The following is a 25,338-nucleotide window of genomic DNA, read 5'->3' as shown; positions in this document are numbered from 1 at the left end:
TTGAAGACTTACTACAACTTGAAGTTATAGATTTCCCATCTTCCTTATGGAATCTTTCTCTCTCTCAGGTTGTTTTATGTAAATTGTCAAGATTTCTAAATGTTAAACTCATTTTCTATTTTCTTACCAATTGAAGTGCTTTACCAGAATTTTACAACATGAAACAACCACCTTCCTTTACTCTCAGAAACCAAGAAAACCATCAGGCCGTCTTGAATTCTGGAAGACCAGACCATCTAGCTCAACATGAGGTTTAAAAGCTGCTATATTTTTCAGGTGTGGAGCCAAATTCAAATGTGCAGAACCCAAAACTTCTGATCTCCTGGAAATATCATCTTAGAGTACCCTGAGATGATGGCATGGAAGTTCATTCCAGCTCCTCAGCACCAAATGCAGGCAAGTAAGAACCAGTCAGGAAAAAAGCAGGTGGCTGTTTTTGGTTTGGGAGGTTGGGTTTGTTTGTCTATGCTAATTTACCTGTATTCTGGCACAGACATTCCAGCAAATTCTAGTTTGCTGACCAAATGCTTGTCAGCTGGAAAATTTCCAAACACAGCAGCTGCATGGCATGCTCTCTTCACAGCAATGAGGATGCAGCTTAAATGTGGAGCAAGAAAAGCATAAACCGTCCCCTTTAAACTAATAAACTAATTCAAAATTCCTGCTTAATCCTGATTCCTTTGAAAGGCAGTGTTGAGAGCCAGGTGAGCTTCAGGAGAATCCCACTGTACTTCTGTCAGAGCTCTGTCCCAAAACACTCACCTCTGGTCTGAGAACAGCCTTCCTGCAGGCCTGGCACACGGGGCCACTCCGGGAGAAACTCAGCGGAAGCCGACGCGTTCTATTCTGGCACGTTGGCTCCTCGCATATTAACCAACCCTGCAGAAAGGCAGAACACAGAAAAAAATCATCTTTTACCCCAAATTCAAGTTATAGCTTGTTTTATTCCATCTAAAAAATTAATCATAGTCAAGGAAGAAAAATATCCCAACTTCAACATCCTCTGTGAATCTGATACTGTACCATGTATGAAGAAATGAAGGCCCTTCAAGGACCTTGTTTAAACACAACTAATGGCAGACAACAAAGCTGCAGTCTTCTTGCTTCAAAATCCCACACCCTGCACACTGCACTCATCCCTTCTTTGAAATACACCAAAACCTCTGCTCTTGTCTTCTCCACTTACAACAACACTAACATACAACAAGAGTATTTTATCCAGGTATGTAGACCATTCAGCAGGACACTCCACTCCATTCAGCAAGACTTCTAATAAATTGAATATTTAAGTAAAATGTTATTTCTTTGCTTGCACCTCAGACGGGAGAAACAGTTTTCTGTTTTCTGATGGCAGCCAGAAGCTTTCCTTTTTTCTTCTTTTTTAAGTGTTTGTTGTTTTGGTTTTATTTTTTTTTTTCAGAAAGCTTCCAAGACTTCAACATAAACGGATTCATTTAGGAAAATCTAACATTTTGCTGAGTTAAAATGAAATAAAATCTGAGCCAATTTGCTCTATGTCAGCTCAGGGAGACAAGACAAAAGGCTTCTCTTAAGAGTATGCAAGAAGGAATGATCCCAGAACTAGGTAAGGATGAACTTTTCATGCCAGGTTCAACCATAGGCTAAAAATAATGCCACACCTCATCCCTAAGAACCACCAAGAGAAGATACTTAAGAAATGGCCAAAGACAAAGGACACGGTAAAACTCTTCCAAAGATTTTCCCAGCTTTTGGAAATAGGTCAAGGCCCACCTGAATCACTGTCTCTGTATTCAGTGGTGACTGAATTAATGCATTAATGAGCCCCATGAACTTCAAGTGCTTTTCAAACACATGTAAAATTTTAGTATCTGCAACATCCAGCAGAACAACTACAAACTGTATGAAAAAGCACTTTATTTTTCTTGAAAACACACACACAGACAGGACTTCTCTTTTAACATTTCTAGTTCTTGCATCAGGAGAGACTAGGAATAATCATTCTGCACTCACCTTCTTTGTGCCACTCACGATTTTACAGACCTCCATCACATCACCTTCAATCAAAGTCTTTTCCAAACCACAGTTCTAATTTATGTAGTTGTTCCTCGCCTGGAAACCACTCCAAATCTTGGTTGCCCTTCTCTGAATCTCTCCCACATCTTTTTGGAAATGAGGGAATGGTGGAAAATGGAACAAGTGGAGAGGGAGATGAAACCAGTACTGCATACTGTATTCCGGATACAGAACATGAATTTATACAGGAACAAAATGGTATTTACCATCTTGTTCTCTGCTCCTTTCTCTCCTCAATTTCTGTCTGCCTAGAGCATACTACCAAGCATTTGAGCATTGAGCAGTCACATCCAGAAAGATATTTTTTATTTTTCAATAATTATAATTTTATTCTTCCCTACTAGGTCAATACATATACTGGACACAAAATTAAGATTGGGGTTTCAGCATTTCCTCACTTCACCTTACTTGGCAGAGCATTTAAGCTTCTGTTGTTAACTGAGAAGTCAACTTAGTGTTCCTGCAACTCTTCTCAAGCACTTCCTGCTTCTGCCACCTGAGCAGCTCAGCCCTGTCAAACTGCATTTCAGGCTACTGGCTGGTGATGTCTCTGCTGGGAATAGTGATTGGTTAATTTTGCCCATTTCCAAATTTTTTCTTGCTCCTGCAAAGAAGTTAAATTCAACCATTCCTAGATTCCTGGTACCTTGACAGAAATGTTACAAATCAGAAGACAACTCAAAAAGTTGCTTGCTTCCATTCTCACTAGCTCTTTGACAAGCTGTCCCAATGTTATGCTCTGGCAACAACTTCTACCTAATTTCCACTTGGATTTCAACTTAAAAATATATTCTATAATAATTTCAGAAGTGCTCCAAGACTGTTTTAGTTTTTCTTTATCTTTTTGAGATGAAACCTTAAATCCTTTCCAAATAACTTCATCATTTATTCCACCCTCTCCTCTTTCACCATTTCTACAGCCATGTCACATATTCAGTATCATCCCATTTGGTGCCAAATCCATCAAAACATTTCCTGCTGCCCTTGCAGAGCAGAGCTTTTATGTCCATGTGGGCAGACCAGAAAAACTGTGTGGAGAACACCACGGCAATATCAATGTATGCAGCACTTCCTGAAGTGAGTGTTTATGCCGTAGTGCAGAATGGAAAGAGTGTATTTACATATGCACTTAGATTCATTTCACCCAACTCTGACATCTAAAGCCTGATACCCACTTTAAGTTTATCCATTAGATTACCCTATGATCCATTTATAGTAAATGGAGGAAGAAAAAAGCATCTCCTAAGAAAAAAGCAATTCACCTACCAGATTTTGGGATGAGGAAATCCTCCCTGCTTCAAACCTTCTTAATAAAGTAAGGGGTTTTGGAAACAGTATGATCAGTCTATCTGATCACTAAGTGTGAACTTTATTGTTATGTAGATCAGCAATGTAAATCACGACATTTAAAACTGCACAGGAGAAAATGTCAAGAATTCAAAAACCTGTGATTTGCTGTCTTGCACAACTGTTGCCCTAGCAGTCCTAGTACCACTTTCTTTGTCATATACAATTTATTTATGATAAATACTTCAGAACTGACATTAGCAACATAAGACACTGCTCACAAAGACTGAGCTACTTCACCACCACTTCACCAACACTGTGAGAAATCCTAACTTAGGACCTGACCTAACACACCTGAGCTGTGTCAGCAAGCACAAATGAGCCTCAAGTGAAAAAGACAGGCCTTGGCTCTGGTTTTGCAAATGAACCTAAGATTTTCTCTAAAAGAGGTAGGTGTTTATTATGTTGTCTGACACTGATTAAATAACTCAGTTTAAACAGACATGGAATAACCTTCTACCAAAAAAAAGCTCCTCAAGGATAGCATTGAGATCTTCAGGCACTCACCTACATGAGTACCAAGAATATCATCAGAGCCACTGTGAGGGAAAAATCAAAAAAATTTTTGTAAGGATAATCAATTCTCACAGATCTTGCATTAAGTTAATTTTCTAGAGACAAAAGACATGCTCTGTTTGGAAAATTGTTTATCCTGTGGCATCTCTACCTCCTATGAAACATCTGGCAGCAATCTGACATAAACAGCACCTTAAAATACACAGCCAGGCAGGGGGAGGGTCCTCACCCATTCTAAAACTTTCCTGTTGAAGAGCATCATTTTTTCAGCTGTAACTATGAAAAGATTCTGTGTGCACAAAGAGAACATTTATGACTCAAAACATATTAAATGACTACATCTGAACTTTGAAGCAATTTGTTATATTAGAAAAACAAATAATGGAAACTGCCAGATAGTAAGATATTTTGTTAGGGAATGCAAGTGCAACTGAAAAAACAAAGCCTGGAATGGCAGCAGCATCCCAACTTCAGCTGAACAGAATACTCAAAAATAGACAACCATGAAAATAATGTATGATAAAAGTAACTGTGTTTTCTGCCATCTATTGGCCTTTTTAGCTAATACTTATGAAACAAAGGACTACACCACTCACAAGGTACAGCTTCTATTGTCTTACAAGGGTAAGGTAGAAGGTCCTCTCAAACTACCACTGAATAATGACATTTGAAGCAAGTTCTTTATGCAATTGTTTCAGTCTAATGCAGCCACTGTTGAAGAAAGCAATGGGAGGTTCTGCTGGTCACAAAAAACAGGTGAAAAAAGACTGAAAGCCCCCTGATTAAACTAAAACCCATAGCTTAGAATAAAAATAACTACTTAAATTCAACAGCTTACTATTATGCTTGTTTTCAGCTAGTAAGAAATAATGATCAAAAACATATAAATTTTACTGAGCAGTACATTTCTCAATAAACTATATTCAAAAAATGAAGATTTAAGTTATTGCCTACAATAAAATGCCCAAATGTGTTGAGTAGATACTAACAAACTGGATGTCACTTCAACTGATACAGAAAACAGTTAATGTCATTTGTATAGACTTCCTACCAGTCATAATTAACAGTAAAGAGGTCTTTTCTTCTTTGTCACCTCTCTATTCAGGCCTTATTTGCGTTTGTTTGTACTTGCTATCTGTTAATCTCTCGTAACAAATGACAACAATAACTGTTGCTATTATGCATGGAAATTAAACATGTAGATAACTGTGTGAAGGGAGCTATTTTTGAAAAAAGCAGTATCAGAAACATGCAGCTCTTTATGTCTCCTGTTTTGCTTTGATAATTAAGCCATAGCCTTGATTTCTTTTAAACAAAAAACTTTTCCATGGTCATGCATGTTGCAATCAAATTCAATACATGCATTATGTTCTGATTCAATCAGTTCAAGTGCATTATTGTTAACCCTTATTTGATCCATGCCTGTCATCTTCACTGACCAAACAAAACCAATCCTTCATTTCCCAGCAGCTATCACTGAGTCTGTAAATTAATTTGTAGTACATCAAACAAAATCATAATAGGGAACCTTCAGCTTTGTTCTGCTTGGTATCTGCAACACCGTGGGAAATGAAATAAAAGTTGACAGAGGGAAAAAAAGCAACTAGCGTTTCCAAACATCCTGCCGACAAATGCTTAGCTCATTTTAAAATATAAAAAAGTATGTGAAAAAACCCTGAAATACATGCACAATATAAAAGAAAATCCCTGAAGAGTATTAAGTCCATGAACTGTAGCTAATAGGGAGAAATTTGCAAGTCAAAAGTAATTTTTGTTTCTTTGTAAGTCTGTTCTTGAGAATTAGCCTCTCCCATTCTAATGATCAACAAGCATTGGAAATATTACCCCAAAATACAGAGGCAAGTGGTTTTACAACAGCCTTTCAAACAGAAGTTGCAGGGGTCAACAACATGCATTTTACTGAGCTTTATCTTAATAATTTTTAGAAATTACATTTGACAATGCAGCTTGGTTGCCTGCTACAGCAGAGGACTGAATGTGCTTCCCTAAGACACTTGAGTTGTGCATCTGTTCCTGCCTTCAGACAGGATGCTGAGGCACTCCAACACTTACAAAGTTCATGTGAAATGAAAAAATGCCCTGGTAAAAAGCAGAAAGCTGCAACCACTGAAAATTATTCAGAAGCCACTGTCAGTTACTTTGGAGTTGAATTTACTTGTCATGCTTGCTTCTCTGCCACCTTCCTCCTCATTGAAGACAATATTAATGTGGATTTTTGAAAATGGGATCTTGGTGGATGATGCCCAGTCTCAGGTGGCTGACATATCTGAGCACATTACACCCCAAACCCATGTCTCTAGCACTGCAGAGCTGAAGTTATCACCTTACACCACCAAAACCACCAGAAAGGAAGCACAGGAACCCAAACTGAACATGCTGTCCTGGTCAGCCAGCTTAAGCCTGCTGCACATGTCACTGATCAGCAAAGCAGTTTTAGGAAGGCTGAATTTGAGAGACAATGCAATGCAGATTTTCTGATCCAGGTACCATTGTGAGTTGCTAATCAGGACACTTTCACTTCACACTGGTCTTTTTTCCATACTGCTTTTACAAAAGCATATTATTACCACTCATTCCAAGACCAGAAGCTTCAAAACCTCCTTTCCTGACAACATCCATTATTATGGATTGTACTGGCTAACAGGGCAAACCTGGCTGAAGTGGTCTGAAACCCTCTGGAAGGATGAGGTTCCACCTCATTATTGGATACATCATCAAATCTAATGATGCCGCCAAGCGATATTAAAAGACAGATGATTTCATGAAGTTAAATCAGGCAACAACATGGCAACAGAGGACTTAACTCAGTGACCTGAAAGTTATCAGTTCCAATTGCAATAATTTGTTCCATATGTGTGGCGTGTTCTCCCTGTCTGTGTCTTCTGTAAACAGCTGAGTGTTTGGGGGAACAGATACACCTTCCTAGTAGTAGACAACATGTCAGGAACTAGAACCACAACCTCTGTTTGCATATTCTTTGGCCAATGGTTTCACTATCAGTAGTAACTACATCTTTTGAGAATTACATAATGATTTTACACTTCCAACATGAAAGGTGATATGAATATTGACTTAATGATGAGCTCTTACTGTAAAGTCAGGAAAGCTATCATAAGCAGTGAAATAAGACTCCACCAGAAAACTTTACCCACTCAGTAATGTGAATGATAGAATCAGTGTTGGAAAAGACCTCTAAGCTCAGAGTACAACCATTACCCCAGAAGCCCAGCTGCCACATCCACACACCTTTTGAACACTTCCAGGGATGGTGATTCCACCATTTCAGCATAGTTTAGGTTCCTCAAGCAACACCCCATATTTTCATGAGTAAATACACCTCATTAAAACCTCAGAGAATGCACTGTTCTAAACAAACCAATTCTACTGCTGCTAGACACAAGAAAGCCACAGACTCATTAACTTTTGAAAGTGTTTTTCCAGATGGAGGACTTGCTGAGGTCAGAACTGGTATAGTCAGAGACACACACCTCTCCCCTGAAGGAGCAGTGACTCTCTGCAGAGCCCTGGTGCCTTCCTGCTCTGTGCACCTCCTGTAGCTGCTTCACCCTGAATGTCCCTCTAGAGCAAGCACAAAGACACATCAGAGAGCTGCTTGAATGATCTTATGGATGGAGGAACTGACCTGTGAGACTACCAAAGCAAAGTCAGTGTGGCACACTCTGATCAGGAGGGCTCCTCACAGGTGACACCTTAAAACATCTGACTTTGTCAAGTCTGTGTGTTCACCCACAGCCTGAGCAGACACAGCCACTCTGGAACTTGCAGCAACTAATGGGAAAACCTGGAGATGAGATTATCTGAATTTATATAGGACTGGATGGATATATGAAAGGGACACCTCATCATGCTTAAAAGCCCACCTCATGGTCCCCCCACCTCGTCTTTGGGCACAGGAAAAAAAACACAAAGCAAATTCTTCATAAAGGCAAAATTCTAAGATAATTTTGTCAGAAAAAAATGGAGGGAAACAAAAAGAATGTGCTGCCACAGAACAGCATACATAATATATCTGGAAAAATGAGCCATCAGGCTTCCCTTCTTCCTTTCCCCTGTAGAAAAATGACCACCACCAGAAATTAAGCCTTATAAAGGAGCAGGTTATCTGTTTTTTTCCTATCAAGGAATATCTCCTTGATAAGTAATAAACAGGCACAGTATTTACAAGAATCATGCAAACCAACCCTAAAAAATGGAGTAATGAAGTTAAAAGCAATCACTGATGCAGAATTCTGGGTCAGCAACTTTTTCAGGATCCTTCAAAGCTTGGTATGTTTCAAAGCAAATCAGTTACCAAGCACTAATGAAAACATGGATCTGTGACACCATGAGAAAGATTTCAATTTATCTGTGAAGGAAATCCAGAGGACGTGCAAAGCCTCTTCCATTAGAGAGCCTGGACATACTGAGATCTCAAAGTAGTATATGGAGAGACATTGTTACCGATCTATCAGGTATTCCAGCCTTCTTTTCACTTCAACAAAAAGTTGATGGAGAAGCTCTCTCCAATTCTTTAACACGTTACTACAAGGAGATCAAATCATACTAAACCAAAACCCCTAATGTTATGTTCAAGAGATCCCATGCTAAAGAGATATATCTGAAGTCCATCTGAGAATTTTAAAATGTAAAAGAATTCCACAGCAAAGAGCATGTGCAAACTCTCTCTGTCAGGCGTAACTGAAACTTCAAAGTCAAAAACATCTTAGAACCAAGTTGAAATATGCGTACTCCAATTTGAGTATATAAGACAAAGATGATTTTCAAGAGTATTTTAAGGTTTTATACCACTGTAACATTTAATCATCTCTGTATAACAAATTCCTTTGATATTTTACAGACTCTTCAAATAAATTGTTTTATAAAAGGAACTGGGTCAAGAGTCCACTATTGATGCTAGCTGACTGGAGCTTTTATCTTTTTATTTTAAGTGGAATAGGTACCATGTTAAACATGCTGCCAAACTTCTTGCAGCTGAAACATATTTCAACATATGCTTAGAATAGTAGAACATCTTAGCTTAGCATGAATTCTTTATACATTTACCCTACAGCTTCAAATCCCTTACCCAGGGAATGCTGATTCTATGTTCTCTGATATGTTGTTAGGTGTTATGCATATTTTGGCAATGCAAATAGTTTTAGTAACTATTATAGTAACAACAACTGAAATTAGTTCCTGAAATTTATACATAAAGCTAACTATAATGCATTAAGAAACCTTATCACAGATCCAGCATGGTATATGACTATTCAGATCACAAGAGAAGGACCTATTTTATCAACTCACTCTTGGCTATTGGCTTCACATTAACTTTTCTTTTTCTGTACAATAAATACTGTAGCTAGCTTCTCATCCAGAAAAAAATAGGTTACATTTCCCAGTAAGAGTATTTTTAGTCTGATGTTACCTGATCATCCAATTTAGGGAAAATGTAAACAGTGACCACAGCATTTCACACTCCATTTCATGCTTCCTCACTTCAATGGAAGTTGGTATGATACAAATTCAATTGCTTTTCTAAGCATTTCCTTATTTTCAGAGCTTCTTGAATTTTGGCCTATATAACTGAATTCAGCTGTGGGATGGAGTGGATAACAAAAACTCATACAAAGAAAGGAAATTCTTTTCCTGGAGGTTCACTTTCCTCCTCTAGAATTCCACATTATCGAGGCTGATGAACAGATAGAGATGATCTCTTAGGAAAAATACAAAACTGTCTGTTAAATGAAAGATGAAATGAGGAAATATGCTTTTGAAAGTGTATTACTTGAAAGCAGTACAGGTCCTGGAGGAGACTGGTTATATATCCAGTACTATTATCACATGACCCACATTAAAGGATGCTATCAGCCAGTAACTTCCTAGTGGAAGGCAAATGATCACTTTAACACTCGGTGCTGGCAATGCAGAAGTACACCCACTTCAAAATACTCCTGTTCTCAGAGACAATCATATCTATTGTCCCAGTTCCCACTGGAAAACTGCCACCCCAAAAGCACCTGGCATCAATGGGAACTACACAGGAGCAGACAGAAGGTCCAAAGCAACTACACAAACTGCAATTGAAGGCAATGGAGTTACCCTGACTCGCTACCTTAAAGTAAGCATGAATGAGGACAAACACTACCTGAAATTCTCAGAACACAAAATGCCCTTCTATCTTAAAAAAAAATGGTGATACTAGAATGGTAAAAGCTCTGATGGAGATTCCAGGTGGCTATTTGAGGAATTAAGCTGCCAAGTGCACTGACCTAAAATATCCAAAATACTCCCCTTCGGATTTTAGGAAAAATGGCCACAAATCTGAGAGGATTTAACCCACAACAAAATTCTGTCCCATAGCATGTACACTTTTTAGGAATTCCTTCAGAACTTGCATATCTCACAGTCCAATCAGCAATGCATCACTGTTGTGAGGCAATTCAGCCACAGAACATCAAATGCCTGTTTAGAGGCTACCAAAAATGAAAGTCTGTAGAGTTTCAATAATGATATTTTGTAATTCTGAATATTTCAAAATAATAGAACTTGAATTGCATTTTAATCCATAACTGGAAAAAAAAAATTAAAAAGGAGGAAACCACCTAAGATCAAAAGAAAACTTATTTTCAACAAACTATTATTTTCAGCACTGTCATACCACTAAAAGTCTTGGAGGTGTGTGTATGTGATCAAAGCAGGAGATAACTGAAGAAGAAAGAAATGCACCCTAGCCTTCCCCCCTCCCCAAAGAACTGAAACACTCAACCTAACATAAAAAATGTTTTAAACAAAATTATCAAACAAGACATAAGTGAAAAATATCTTGTAGGTCAATGTAGGAGTTTTACATGTTATTAAAAATTGATTTTTTTTAAGATACCTTTAGATGCACAGTCACATGTCATTTCATAAAAGTTATTTGAAACGTATTGATCTCATTTGTGCAAAGCCCAGGCTCCATCATCAGCCTGCTGAAAGGATAATAGAGCACTCCAAACCCTTGTGATAGATTTGATGCAAACAGTGACCCTCATTTTAGCACACGTAATAGCACCACAAGTGGACAAATTCCAACTTTAACAGTTGTACATTACAAACTAAATTAGCAAATATGTTCTGCTTTACTGCACATCAAATCAAATGCCTTGGTCTTCTTACCTTCACTAAAATAAGGTTCTAGGCAACAAAACACACCACAAAAGATTAAAAAGTCTTCTCAGGCTAACACACCATTCACAAAGAGACCCAGCTATTACCAACAATTTTATTTCACTTAAGACAAACTGAAAACAGCTAAAATGGACTTTGAGCAAGCAACTGAGAGAAGACATACTTAAAATGACTACACATGGAAAACTAAATTGAGAAAAGGATCAGTGAAAGAAGCCTTATGGATTTCTGTACTGAGAGTGAAAACCTCTAGAAGGATGTTTAAGTCCATTCTGCCAAAATACTCTCCCTATTCACACAACTCAAAGGAAGCCATATTCTTAGGCTACAATAGGTCACAACTAAGTACAGTACCTTGCTTCAGAAAGAATTTGCTTTGTCTGTCAACTATCAACAAAGCACAAAGAGCTCATACAGCCCATCCATGTATTGCTTTTCAAGGAGTACAGCAACATACAAACAGTGAGAACTCAAAAGTTTTCTTAAAAACTACGCCTCTAGTTTGGTTAGAAAGCTAAAAACACTCTACTGCCCCCAATCATTACACAATTCTGTTATCTTCCTTCTCCCCTCAAATTTTTGTACGGTTCTTGAATTTTTCAGATTTGTCATGCTGAACTTCCTGCAAGACATCAGATGTAAGATAGAGCACAAAGGTTTTGCTCATATACATGGCACCTACAGTAAGGTTTGTCAGCTCTAGCATATATATCAAGCTCGTAAAATGACAAAAAGATTGTTCATGTGAAGCATTTATCTTTGCAATACGGTTATGAGCATCTCTGAATGCTGAAGGAGTTAACAGAGTTCCAGAAACTTTAAAGGTGGTAGCACATATACACGAGTATGTAAGTTCAGAGAAGCTCAAAAGAGTTAAAGGTAATGGCAGAGAAAGGGGTCTCAAGAGTCTGGTCACCTTAAACTAGAGAACTTTAAAGCATCACTAAGCAGTGTTTGTTCATTTAAGTTTAATTATTTTCTCCTTGAGAATGGCACTAATGAAACTGAATATCTTTCATGGTTTCGAAGAGCAGTCTGAATGGTCTGTAAACAGGACTGGGGCAGACGAGAGAACTGGCTGAGCCAGCGGGTTGCTAGGTGATGCAGAATGTAAACCCACAAACTTGTTCAGGTTTACTTTGCTTTCATGCTGCTCTCACACAGGCTCTCCAAAGTTTTAAGAATTAATTTCCAGGTAGCTATTTAAAAAACAAGAAGTAGAAATAATTAAAAAAGAAAACTCTTTAATCCTCCTTACCTCTTTCCTCCCTTCCCCTGCCACCCCCCCAAGAATTATAAAGGAAAGACAAAAGGAAATTCACAGCTCTAAAGAGCAGGAAACCATTCCCTCTATATACTTCTATGTAACTGTTGAAGACTGGTCATTATGAAAAACTTCTAATATTTTCTGCTTGATTTTTGCTTTTGTAAATGTAAATAAAAGTGAATTCTGGAACAATACATTGGGCCTTTAAAATACTTAAATTGAATACACAGTCTTATTTACTAACATTTCCACCATAGATTACAAAAGCAAACTTTTCAGTCCAGCCATGTGTTTCTACCTCCACCCTTTTCAGAGCTGTGGTTATTTTTTTCTCCCCTAAAGTATCTGATCAGAGATTGTCCGGTAAGAGCACTTTATTAGATCATCAGTCAGAGGGTTTTACAAGCACCAAGAGCTATGGGCTCAAATGCAGCACATCAGTTTTAATAGCCCAAGGTCTAATAGTAAACTGCAGATACTGCTGAGAACTTTCCATGCACTGAACTCTTGAAAAAGCACCATCTCTCAAGCTTAAATGCAGCTGCCTCTTTCAATGCCGCAAATGGGTAAATTTGACAAAAAAGCCACCATTAAGACTACATGAAAGGCTCAAGACAACATCCTTTCAATGCTTTGTACTTCAGTAATCAGATGTACTTACTCACCCCCTCCCCCAAACCCGATCAAGAACTATTTCTGAATGGTAGGAAATAATTCCACTTTGTACATCTTTTAGTTAATCAAGACTTTCTATTCAGCAATTTGACCTTTTGTTCAAAACAGGATTATCAGTTTTTTCGCCAGTTACCAAGGGCGACTCGCATGGTGAACATAATTGCAATAATTTGCAAAACACCATGGCAACCCACATTACAACTAGGTAAATACTGGTCTTTTGTGCTACATTGTTATTTTCAGAGATGCTGAAGTCAAAGAACGAATGACAAATGAACACAAAATTTATATTTGCTTTGTCTCAAAAGAGAAGAAAATTGATAACAAGAATTGGGGGGAAACCGACTACAGCTGTAATTTCTAACTTGATTAATTAGGATGGTAACAGTCCTTAACAGTATATTCAACAAACAGCCCTGACTTAGTCTCTCCACCCACCTCTCTCTCCTTCTACACTACTACCACTAACCCCCACCCCAGACAAATTTTTTCAGCTAGGAGAACAAACAACTCCATTTGCTCTTTTCTTCAACTTAATGGAATCCTTAATTACAGAATATTGTTCTCCTGCTCTTCATTACACTGAAAACTGAAAGTGAGAGAGAGAGGAGGAGGAGGAAGACTGTGCCAAGCAGACAGGGTAGCTACAGTCATCCTCCCTGCCTTTGCTTTTTTTGTCCATAGCAGACCTAAAGATGAGATGGCATTTTTTGTGGGTTTTTTTTTTTTCCCTCTTTTTAATATTAGCAGCTGTTGTACAGCAAATAATTAAGTAAACTAGTGCTCAAGTTCTCTCCTGGCAGCATAAATAAGACATGAAAGCTTAAGTCAAGTCATGATTAAAATCCAATTCAGAGAGGAAACAGCTGCTTAAAAACAAAACAAAAAAAATCTCTTAAAATTATCAGACTGGGTGGCTTCTAACAGAATACCTACAGTACTAAAATATTTTCCAATGGATAGAATTATAATATACAACAAAGTAATATTTTTAAACTTTATTTCTTTACAATTGTAAAGAACTTAATGTTACAGTATAGTTTACAGTATAGACTTCTAGTAAGACTCCAAGAAATCACATTTAAACCAAATTTTGAGAAATGTCTTGGAAATATAGAGAAGTAATTTTGCCTAAGAAAAAAAAATTGCTGGAAACAGTGTAATACATGTTACCAATGGATGTCATATTGAATTTGCTATATTTTACTGGAACACAAGTTCTGTGCTAAAACATTTATTATGCCACAGTGAGCTGATTGAATAGTTGAGAGCTTAATTTTCATTATATCATTAATAAAAACAAGTTATGTCTTTATACAGACCAAATCTTGTCATCTGATGTATGCATATGCTCCTTGTGAAATGCCATGGCACCCTTTAGCAATAGATTTTCACATACAGAGTGGATGAGAAATACATTAAGCTCAAGAAGGCTGCAATCAGAAGCCAGGGTAATCCTCATCTCAGTTCACTGTATGTACAAATCATGTGTCAATTTAAAGGGCCATATCTATATTTTAATTATTTTTAAAGTACTGGATTGCCTTTACAATAAAACAGGTATTTGAAGTGAAAAAGAGCTACTGCTGCATCCCTATGTGCTGGGAACACTGGAGAGAGTATGCAGCAAAATGAAAGAGATGAAAACAAAGTGCTAAAGTCAACTGAACGTGGCCCCAGGGTGCTGAAATGCACCACTGCCACTACGAAGATCCTCTGTGCTGCTGGACAAGTCACTTCCAGCTCACGGAACAGACCCACAGGCAATGAGCACCTCAGGAATCACTTTAGACCCAACTGCAACCTGAAAGTTCTTCTTCAGGCAATTACTCAGTACTATACACTGAAAAAAACAGGTCCTTTGATCCACAAATTGGGCACCCAAACTTATGAACACATTCGATGTTCATTCCCCTATGCCTCATCTCTTTGACAAATAGAAATAATAATTGGCCTGTCGCTTAACACACAGCTCTTGTAGAGATGATTTTAAGAGCCACTTGATCCTGCAGTAAATGTGCCACAGAAAACTCCATGAGAAAATAAATAATCCTAGGCAAAGTTTCAGTGTGCATTTCAGTTTCTAGAGTGCATTCAATAAGGTCAAAGCACCCACTATGCAATGGAGAGAAACAAATACAGACCAGCTGCTCATCTAACAAGTGCTGTCCCACCTGTACACACTGAAAAAAAACACAGAAAGGGATAACACCATACATAAATGACCTGCACTAAACTTAAGTAAGTAGTATTCACTCTATATCTTCATCTTTCAAATGTCCAACTCCGTAGTATCAGGATCTCTCTTCTGGTTTTAATTATTTTAAAATCCATTCTTCTTCAAAACAGTGTTTAAAGGAATACATAGATTTTGCTTCTGGAAATAAACAGAGTAGCCCATAATAACTTTCTATCTCCTCTGAAAGCAAGGTATTTTGCCCAGTATTCCCCAACAGCAGAGGCAGGAAAATATTTATGAATTTTCTCATGCTTTTCTTTTTCTATTCAACCAATCACATTCCAGTACAACTGCTTGGTTTCTGTGCCCAAATTTTCACAGGCAATCTCCACCCACACCTGCCTCCTCATGCTATTTTTCAAGCCCATCTGCCCAGCCAGGTGTGTATCCAGCAGATACCATATCTGAATATTCTAATCCAACCAACTCCAGTCAATTCAGCTTCTTTGCTTCAGTTTCACCTACAGTCACCTGGGTCCAGCTCCAGCCTCATGTGCCACGTTCCAGTCTCTTCTCCTCATCTACAGTCAATTCTTGCAAGCATTTTCGGGTTGGTTTATTGGTTTTATGGGGCTTTTCTTTTTTTAAATCATTAATCATGCCGAGGCCCCTGCTCCACACTACAATTTTTTCTTAAACTTTTGTAAAATTATCAAATCTAGATGGATTTTCTTAGGATGACAACCAACAGAAAGGAAGGAAGAAGGAAGGACAAAATATCTACTCTTCCTCATAGCCAAATGTTAAAGACTTCAAAGCCATCACACCAATATTTTGGGTGTGCAAGGTCACCTGAACGACATAAGCACTGCTTTTACTGCAATGTCTTAAAACAAGCGATTGCAATTCAAGCACGACTATGGGCTTCAATCAAACTGATCTATATTACATCAGATTTTCCCTCTCAAGACCTCACTAGGCAGGTTCATATGTCTACATTTAAACTCCAACTTACTTTTCTTGGAACTTTGATTTGGAATAATTAAACCAAATCTGTAACACGCTTTATTCTGACATAATAAATATACACTGTCCTACTTAACTCCACCTTAAATGAGACTTTTGTTTCTACTACCATTAATTAAACTAAGCAGCAAACTTAGTTTAAGAAATCTCAAAAAACCTTTTGTGAAGTATTATGGGATGGTCAGGCTTCCTCCTTGGCTTCTCCTCAGGCTTACATTTCTGTAATTCCTTTCAACACTTGCCCAGAGCTCTTTCCTCCAGTCTCATTTGGTTGCTCTCAAACTTTGCCTTAGACCTGCTTATTCTTTTTGAAGAAGAGAGCTCTTGTTCTACCTCCCTACTGACTTTGAATTAATTTGCCTTTCCCACTACTGTTAGACTGCAGAGTTCTTCACTTCTTCAGAAGGGACTGATGCTCATATCACCTCCATTTGTTAATTACAAATGCCTTACAGATGGAATATCTCCATACATGGCATACCATCTGCTCCAGATGCAGCCTGGAGATTCAGACAAGAGGTCAAAGGGATACGGAATTTTGAGAAGTTTTATGTCTTTTCTATTAAGAATTTCAAAGGATTATAAACTGAATGTATCTGCTACTTGCTGTAAATAACTGATCTCCTGCAGCCAAGTGAAGTCAGAAAGAAACAACAGCATCTCTGAAGAGCTGTTGCGGATTAGTTGAAAACAGAAAAAACATGTTTCATTTAATTTTGGAAAAAAACTTAATCCATTTTAGTTTAAAATTCCAGCCAAGATAAAACTTTAGACAAATTCTGCCTTCAAAATAGCAAGGCAGACACCTAAAATAGGGCAATACTTCATTTTAAAACTTAATTTTTCAAAACTTATACCTATGTAATACATGGCTAATTTTATTAAAATCTGCTTTGAGGCTAGTATGGAGAAAATTAGAAGGACAAGGGTTCAGGGAGAACACAGCAGAAATTGGAGGGGTTTGTTTGTTGTTTTTTTTTTAAAACCTCTTAAACTATTCTGGACACCAACTAAAGTAACCAGATGGACCTTTAAAATTAATGCGCCTGTGTAAGCACTGAGAAAAAGCCAACTCAACAGAAATAAAGGCCTGTCATAAACCCACTGAACTAAAAAACATGAGAATGGAGAAGAGACTGACTGTTTTCTGGTGACAGACACAGAAGGCAAAATAACAGAACATTTCTGTTGCAGTGACTTTTTTTTTGTTTTAACCTAACACTCAAAATTTTTATTAAGTAAATCACATTCAGTAAGAACAAGCTGCATAAAATCAACATGTAAAGGATGATCCTTCAAATGAATTATGCTTCTGTTTTTTATAAAGGCTAGCTGCTACCAAGATCTGCAAGGCCCTTAAAGCCAACAGCTCAATACTGAAATTGTATGGCCCAGGAGAGCTTTCCAACTGCAAACTCTTGAGGGCAGAACAGGTTACTAGTTACATGCTGTCTGCTAGGAAAAAAACTTGCTGCTATGGTGTGGGTTTTTGAGTCTATAGCAGACATACCACACTTGCTCCAAGTCTCTAGAACTAGTATTTTCTAAAATAGAGAAATTTAATAAAAAAAGAGAATATTTAATTTTAAAAAAATCCATATCTCATTATGACATGTAAAGAAAAATTAAATGTCTGGAGTAGAAGACAGTGACTACTTAGAAACTAATATTATGACCTCATTATAACACTGAGGTTATAATGTTATAATGTGAAACATGGGTAAAAGAATAGTTCCAAACAAACTGAAAGTCCTCTCTCTTAAGGTAAGGAAAATTACAAGCAAATTTTAGCTTGCACGTATAAAATTTAAGTGTAAAAAATGGACACTGGGAGTTGACAGCTGCTGACATAAATCAGAAGTTTCCCAAAGTAGAATACTAATAAGGAAAATTAGATATTAACTGAGAATGTAGAAACAAGGCAATAACGTAATGGAAACAAAAGAGTTTACGGCAGAAAAAAACAGAAACGCAACTTTTCTCTGTATTTTGGAAAAGCACAGTAACAGCATAGTAGCAAACAAGAATGAAAACCTACGTTCTCATTTGCTAACAAGAAAGTACTTAAAAGGCCCTCAAAATTCAGCATATTCATAGAACAAATGCTGGAACTCAACAGTCCTATTAGAGCCAAGCCAATGTTACTTGCTAAACTTGCCAACCCTCAAAGCTGCCTCAAATGACTGAAACCCAATATCAACCAAAATGACAAATTTCCTTGAAATAGTTACACAAGCAAATCAGAACAACCCATGTAACTATTTCTATCTATCAGTCTAACATTAACCTGAGAAAAAAAAAAAAAAACCAGAAATACTGATAGAGACTTTAAGAAATTGAGAATTTAAGAACAGGAATGGAAGTAACAACAGTCAATGTTTTATACAGAAAAGCCTCAAACAAACACGGCAGTTCATTTTTTTAGTAAGATTACAGGTTTGGTCAAGAAAGACAGAGATACTACAAATAATCTCTTGAATGACATTTGATTAACTTTCAAAAGACACTGCATTAAATTAGCATTGCACATGTTAATGAAGTACACATGGATTAAGAGGTGCAAAGTTGAAGCATCTCAAAAAATTAGTTGTCCATGAGACACAAAGTGATGATACTCAAGTAAGCATCTGTCAGTATGGAATGCAGAAGGATTGTTGCAGGTGTATCGGAACAAAAAGGTTACACTAACTCTTTTTACACCACTGATTAGTAGAAGAGGAATCAACTTACAAAAAAATCACAGATGACAAAAGCAGAACAGCAAATAATGATAAGCATGAAGAAATTGTTTTGGAAAACCTTGTTCATTTGACACAAAATACACATTAGTTCAGCGAAACAAAAGCTACACACTGGGAACAAAGACTACACTTCAGCTCTAGAGAATGGAAATACAGTATGCCAGAAATTACCACCTGAAAAGGAGTCGTGGCAGACAAGTTATTCAACATCAGCTTTAAAGGCAGACCTAGCAAGATGTGGAGATTGAATAGTGAAGATCTGAGTATGAGAAATTAGCTGAATTTCTTCAAACACATGGGTGAGAATGATGCTGGAGCACACACAGTCTTGGTGGCAAGAGTCAAAAAAACCCCAAAAAATCCTGCTATGCTGAAGAGCCACAAACCATGTCTGAAAGTGTTGAAAAAAGAAAATAGCAACAGACCTTGAAGACCTCTTACCATCACAAAAGGGGACTGAGGGGTGACCTGAGAAAAACAAGCAGATATATTCATGGGAGAAAAGCAACCGGCAGCACAGTATACCTGAATCTAGAGAAGAAAGGAATAACATCAGCCAGTGCTCAGAAAACTTTGATGGACTGAAAACTGGCTCAGTGTCTGGGCCCAGCAGGGTGAACAGTGGAACAGAATCTAGCTGGAGACGAGCAGTGCAGCCCTGGGGTCCAGTCCCACTCAGATCTTCTACTGATGAGCTGTGTGATGGAGCACAGAGTATCCCTGGTGAGTTTGCTGATGGCACACAGCTGGTGAACCTGAACTGAACAGGAGCCAGCAAAATGCTTTTGCCTCTCTCACCACATCCCACTGACCAGCAGCAAGCCCTTTGGTGTGGCTGGCACGATTCTGCCAGAGATGTCCAGCAGGGGAACATGGAGAAGGCTTCGGTAGAACCTCTCTCCTCACCCTGCATTACAAGAAATATGTAGGAGTGGAGTCCACCTAAGCCAGTCCAGATGTTCAAGTACTGCAGGCTGACACACCCTTTGTACGGGCGGATGCTTGGCTCAAGAGAAAACCATTATCTTTAGAAAGAGTAATCTGCAGCAGAATGAAGACACCTATGCCACTCATCACCCAGATACTTGTTAACCAGAGTAATTTACCTTGACTTCTCTGATTAGTTACCTCTGATCTTTTTGAATTAAATCTTCCCCTCTTCAAACACCTATATTTAAGGGTTTGTTTTTTTTAATTGGCTTTAGCACAACTCAGGTGTTATTAATTTCTCAAGAACTAAAGAAGACAGCAATAGAGACAAATGAGAGAGGTCAGAGGATAGGAAAGGTGGGCAAACAAAAGCAAACACTAGCAACAATTCAGATTACTTAGCCTGTATTTTCAGGGAAAAAATACTCCAATTGTTTCCCAAATTCCATCAGATGGAATCAATGTGTATACATATATCTATGTATGTATTTACATATGACACATATCTACAAACACCCACATAAAATTAAAATTTCCCTTTTTTTGAATTTCTGTGCATGGAAAGTCAAGTCAGGTAACACATCCTTAGAAAAACAGTGTGTGAAACTTTTAAGCTGATACTCCAAATAGTTTTGTTTCCTTTGGTGGTTTTCTTTTGTTTAGTTTTGGTTGGGGATTTTTTTTCAGTTGTGAGAGGTTTTGTAAATGGAATTAAAGATCACATATGCACATAATGTATGGGTGTAATACGTACAAAATACTTTAGGTATGTTTTAGAAATATTTAAAGGAATACACTAAGCTAATAGGCCCCCTCTGTTACTATGGTAATAAGCATTTGGTAAGAGGATATAAACACATAAAAGGTGTTTTTACTTCATATTGATACTAATCCACTCTCATATGTAATAAAACACACAAGGTAAAATAAACTGAAAAAGATAAGCTAAGATTCTAACAATGAATGTGATTTCTTACAAGAAACTTTTTGGAGATTAACAACACATAATTTTTCATTTTGCTCTAAAGCTCCTGATTTTTAAGGCAGAATTTTCATATAACCCATACCTGGAAAACATCATTCTGGGCAGGTAGCATATTAAAATATTACATAAATAGTAAAACTAGAAGATATAATGCATTTGTTATTATAAAGATCTTGGTTTAACTAGCAAACAAAGCAACAAAAAAGTTCCCTTAAAGTAGCACTTACAGTTAGAACACAACCATTCGTAAATGTAATTACTAGCTAAGCAAAGAAATATATATTGAGAACATATACATTAAGATGATCCCAGAAAAAAAGACATGGATATCTCAACCTTCAGACCACTCTGAAGGGCTCTGATGGCCTCTCTATCCCAGCGCAGTGAATTCAGTGCCAAGCTCACCCATCTGCTACTGCATTTCATGTGGGGACTAGTCCTTAATTTGCCACCAAGATAATTCAACCCAGAGTTTTCATCTCCTGCCTGTGGATCCAGAATTTTTTTCCACAACCTATAAATCATAATGCATTTATTCCACAACTCTATCACAGCAGCAAAACACAAAAAGCAGAGCCTCAATTATGTGCATAAACTTTAACTAGTTCTTTGCAAAAGATGGCACACTTGGGAGTTTAACAAGACTCTAGTCTTATACCCAACTATCAAATTTGATTTGCCTGTTTTCTATCCTCTGTTAATACATAAAAACTGTGCTGCACAGTTTCTTAATGAAATAATTTTGTCTGATCCCTCTATTTGCATGATGAAAATATTCATGATAAAAACTGCAAGATGACAAAATCTTAATATACAGTTTGGTAAAGTTCTAGTCAGTCCCTGAACACCACGTTTATCTATCCAGTAAAGCTTGTGTTAATGCGATGTAAGACTTTGGCAAATTCAACTCTAATGGAGCATAAAAGTGCTTTTGCTTGAAAGTGAGATCATTTTTAAAAATTCAAAGCATGATCACTTTTCCCTTTTTTTTGCAGGAACAATCTGATACAAGCAGCAAAGCTTAAATAAACTAGAAACATTTCAAATGATCCATAAAGGATTAATAAGCACTGCAGGAAGTCCTATAGGCTCAGCGTATACATTTTCCATCTTTTTCTCCTGCGACAGGCATGACGTGAAATTCTAAACAGAACTCAAGTTTCAAAGTCACTGAATGTTAAGGTCTGCAGCTTTGATACCAGGGTAGAGTGGGGTCACCATCTTGGAATATTTAATTTAAATAAATAACAAAAATATTGATTTTATTAGCATAATAAAGCCCCCAAATTATGGCCCTTCACAAAATTCTTTTTCTACTCACAAATAGACGAATGGACAAAAGCAAGGCAAAAGGGGTAGTAGTAAGCTACAGGCCACTAATATAACAAGAACAAAATGACAGCTATTATTTTGGCAGAGATAATCTATGCTGAAACACAAAACACACACGCACACAATTTCTTTCAATACAATTTTCTTGTCTTCCCACTGACTTCTATGATTACCACAGAAAGCAGGGTTCTAAACACATTTCTCAATTGAATCTTCAATCAATAACAGTAAAAATTTGAGAAGGGAGATATGGGAAAACATATTATAGCATTAGTACGTGTTTGCAAAACAGACTGAACTTCCCAATATGCATAAAAGTTGAAGGGGAAAAATAAAATAAAAATGTATCAGTAACAATGTACCTTATATCTTTACTTTATTGAAATTAGCAAAAGAAAACGCTGAAATTCCAAAATTCAATCAGTAGCACAAATTGCCTCAAACCTGGTCCAAGTGATCAAATTCTCTATTTACACTTTTTTCGCTTGTACCACAGCAAAAATAAGTACCACACGTTTCATTATCAAAATTATCAAAAAACCTTCAGATATTAATAAGTACTTTTTAAGCAGTTGAAAAAGGTGATAATTTAAAGAATTTATAGAAAATAATAAAAATTAACTAAGTAGAATCTATGTACTGGTATAAGCAGCACGGTATAAAATAAATGTTAGAAAAGTAAGAACGAGATCCCTGAAGAAATCCAAAATGACAAAACTTCTGGGGGAGGTCAGCTTGACCCAAACAGACTCAATTTGCCAGCAAGAATCCAGACTAACTCTAACACTGATGTAGGAAAAAAGACAAATAATTTATACCAGAATTGAGAGTTCCTCATGTTGAAAGATGGAAAAGTTTAGCCTCTGCTAAGCTTATAAGGCTGTTTACCACCCAGGCTTTCTGTTCAGAGCCAAAACAATCAACAGTAGAAACTGTTTAGGTGACAGTTACATACAAATTGGAATAACTTCTTGAGGGAGTTGAAAATAGAAAAGATTCAGAAATGCAACAGACAAATAGAAAGTCATAAAAGAGCATAAATATAAAAAACCAGCGCAGATAATACTGGCCATATTGGGGAGGGGAGGATGGAGAAGAGATGTGAGAATGATAAACGTTAGCTCACAGTAAGAGACTGATGCTGAAAGGCAAAAATTATGCTAAAATAATACATTAATCAAAAGGAAAAGTGAATGAAAAGAAAAAAGCAGAGGGGAAAAAAAACTGAACAAAGGACTAAAAGAAGTCATTTGTCTGTATAAAGGCAGCAGAGAGGCCTTGCTTGAAATGGTGTCTACAATTCTGGGCACGTTACTAAAACCAGACAGAAGAAACCAGTGTAAAGAAGAGCAACAAAACCAGCTCTATAAATGAAAAAAGTATGATAGAGTAAATTTTTTCATGGTTATAAACATAACAGATATAGTGAAATTACATCACTTTCTGCTAACATTTGAAAATAAGGAAGAGCAACTTGAGAAGAACAACAAGCATGGCACAAAGTGTATCACAAAAAAAGGCAAATTTTGACTAATGGGAAGATTTTTATTACAAATTCTCGGGATTAACAGAATAATAGAAGATTAACATGAGAAACTGATAAATGTTTAATACAGTAGCTGCCCTGTGTCTGATCATGTGCAGCGCTAAAAACAATCTACAAGCAATTCTATACTTGAATACTTCTATACTTGAATACTGAGAAAACAGAAGATGAAAAGGATTTTGGGAAATAGTTATGGCTTTTGTGTAGCCATGAAAACCATGGCTCACCTAAGAGAACATTGGTGCTGATATTTATCCACCATTATCCTGGCAAAAGAGGAACAAAAGGAGTGCAAAAGGCAGTCCATGAAAACAGAAGTAGACAAAAGAAAGCCTACAAATGTGGACAATACAGCATACAGACGATGAACTTGTTGTTTTGTTTACCTTTCTTTGCAATTCAAAATAGAATTGCAGTGAAGCTGAAAAGATGACAAAACCACAGCAGTGAAAAACAGAAATATTTTCAACTCTCTCAAATAGCCTTTGGAACTCCATGTCATGAAGTGCCAGACAGAAGCTGGATCTGCAGAGACTCACACAGTCATACAGATGAAAACATTTCAGTTTTACCAGAAAAGTCATCTGCTAACTAGGCAGCTGCATCTCTTAGCAAAAGTTTTACTGGAAAAGTTGTCTTGGAGGAAGTTCCTTCAATCATTATGTGTCCAGCTAATGTTAGAGACCAATACTACACTGAGCAAATCCCTTTATTAAATAAAACCCATACTTTAGTATTCGACCAGTCTATGTCACTGGCCTGCAATGACCTAACAAAGATTTAAAAATTAACCATTTTCTCAGTATCTAAACCAAATTTGATATTTCTCATGATCTTCAAACTTGTTTTATATTCAAAATACATTTATTTAGGATTGTGGCAGTGCTACAGAAAGCAAGGACTACTGCTGACAGAAAGCATTGGCTGCTGCACAGTTTGCAACAGGAGAGAACTGTACTAGCAACACCAGGGGAAAATGTCAGGCAAAACTATGAAAGCTGTTATAGGTATGTTCTTCTACCTGCAACCATCCTCACGATTCCTGTCCAAATTAACTGCTCATTCAACCTTACAATACAGTATTATGATATATAAAGAAAATTAATTTTTATTTGCATGGTTCCATTTTATTTAATAATGGAACCTCATGTTTCCCATTTCAGCCTTTTTTTTTTTTCTTACTTTTCTGCAAATTATTCTGTCTTACAGCCACATGACAAATATTTACAATTGACCAAAAGAGAGGTAAGTTTAAAAGGTACATGGATGAGGGTAAAGGAAAGGGCAACATAATTCAGACACGACAGACTGAACACCTTAAAAAAACCCCAACTGCTTCAAAGGATAACGATGCCTCATAGAAATGTCTCTTTATCACATAGGATGAGACAGAAACAGCTTCTAGGACTACCTTATGAGGAAACAAGTTATCTGTAAATTAATTTATTAATTTATTTAAGGAATGAATGATAATGCATTTCTTTGATTTTCACTGTGGAACTTTCACACATAACTGTAGAATATACTTTTATTTTTCAGAGCAGT

The 25,338-nt window shown here is 37.1% G+C and overlaps 1 protein-coding gene across 1 annotated transcript in view; it reads right to left on the bottom strand.

Annotated features, from left to right (window-relative positions):
• The window catches only part of POLA1 (DNA polymerase alpha 1, catalytic subunit), a 184,250-nt gene that overhangs the window by 60,166 nt on the left and 98,746 nt on the right, over nt 1-25,338 (bottom strand). The window contains 1 exon segment of the mRNA XM_041399943.1: nt 763-879. Within this exon segment, the coding sequence (XP_041255877.1) occupies nt 763-879 (117 nt within the window).

Source organism: Onychostruthus taczanowskii, unplaced genomic scaffold (assembly GCF_017590055.1).
Source record: "Onychostruthus taczanowskii isolate IOZ18803 unplaced genomic scaffold, ASM1759005v1 scaffold17, whole genome shotgun sequence".
In the NCBI taxonomy this organism is placed as follows: Eukaryota; Metazoa; Chordata; class Aves; order Passeriformes; family Passeridae; genus Onychostruthus; species Onychostruthus taczanowskii.
The sequence above is the reverse complement of the archived record's forward strand: the minus strand, read 5'-3'. Positions and strand labels throughout refer to the sequence as shown.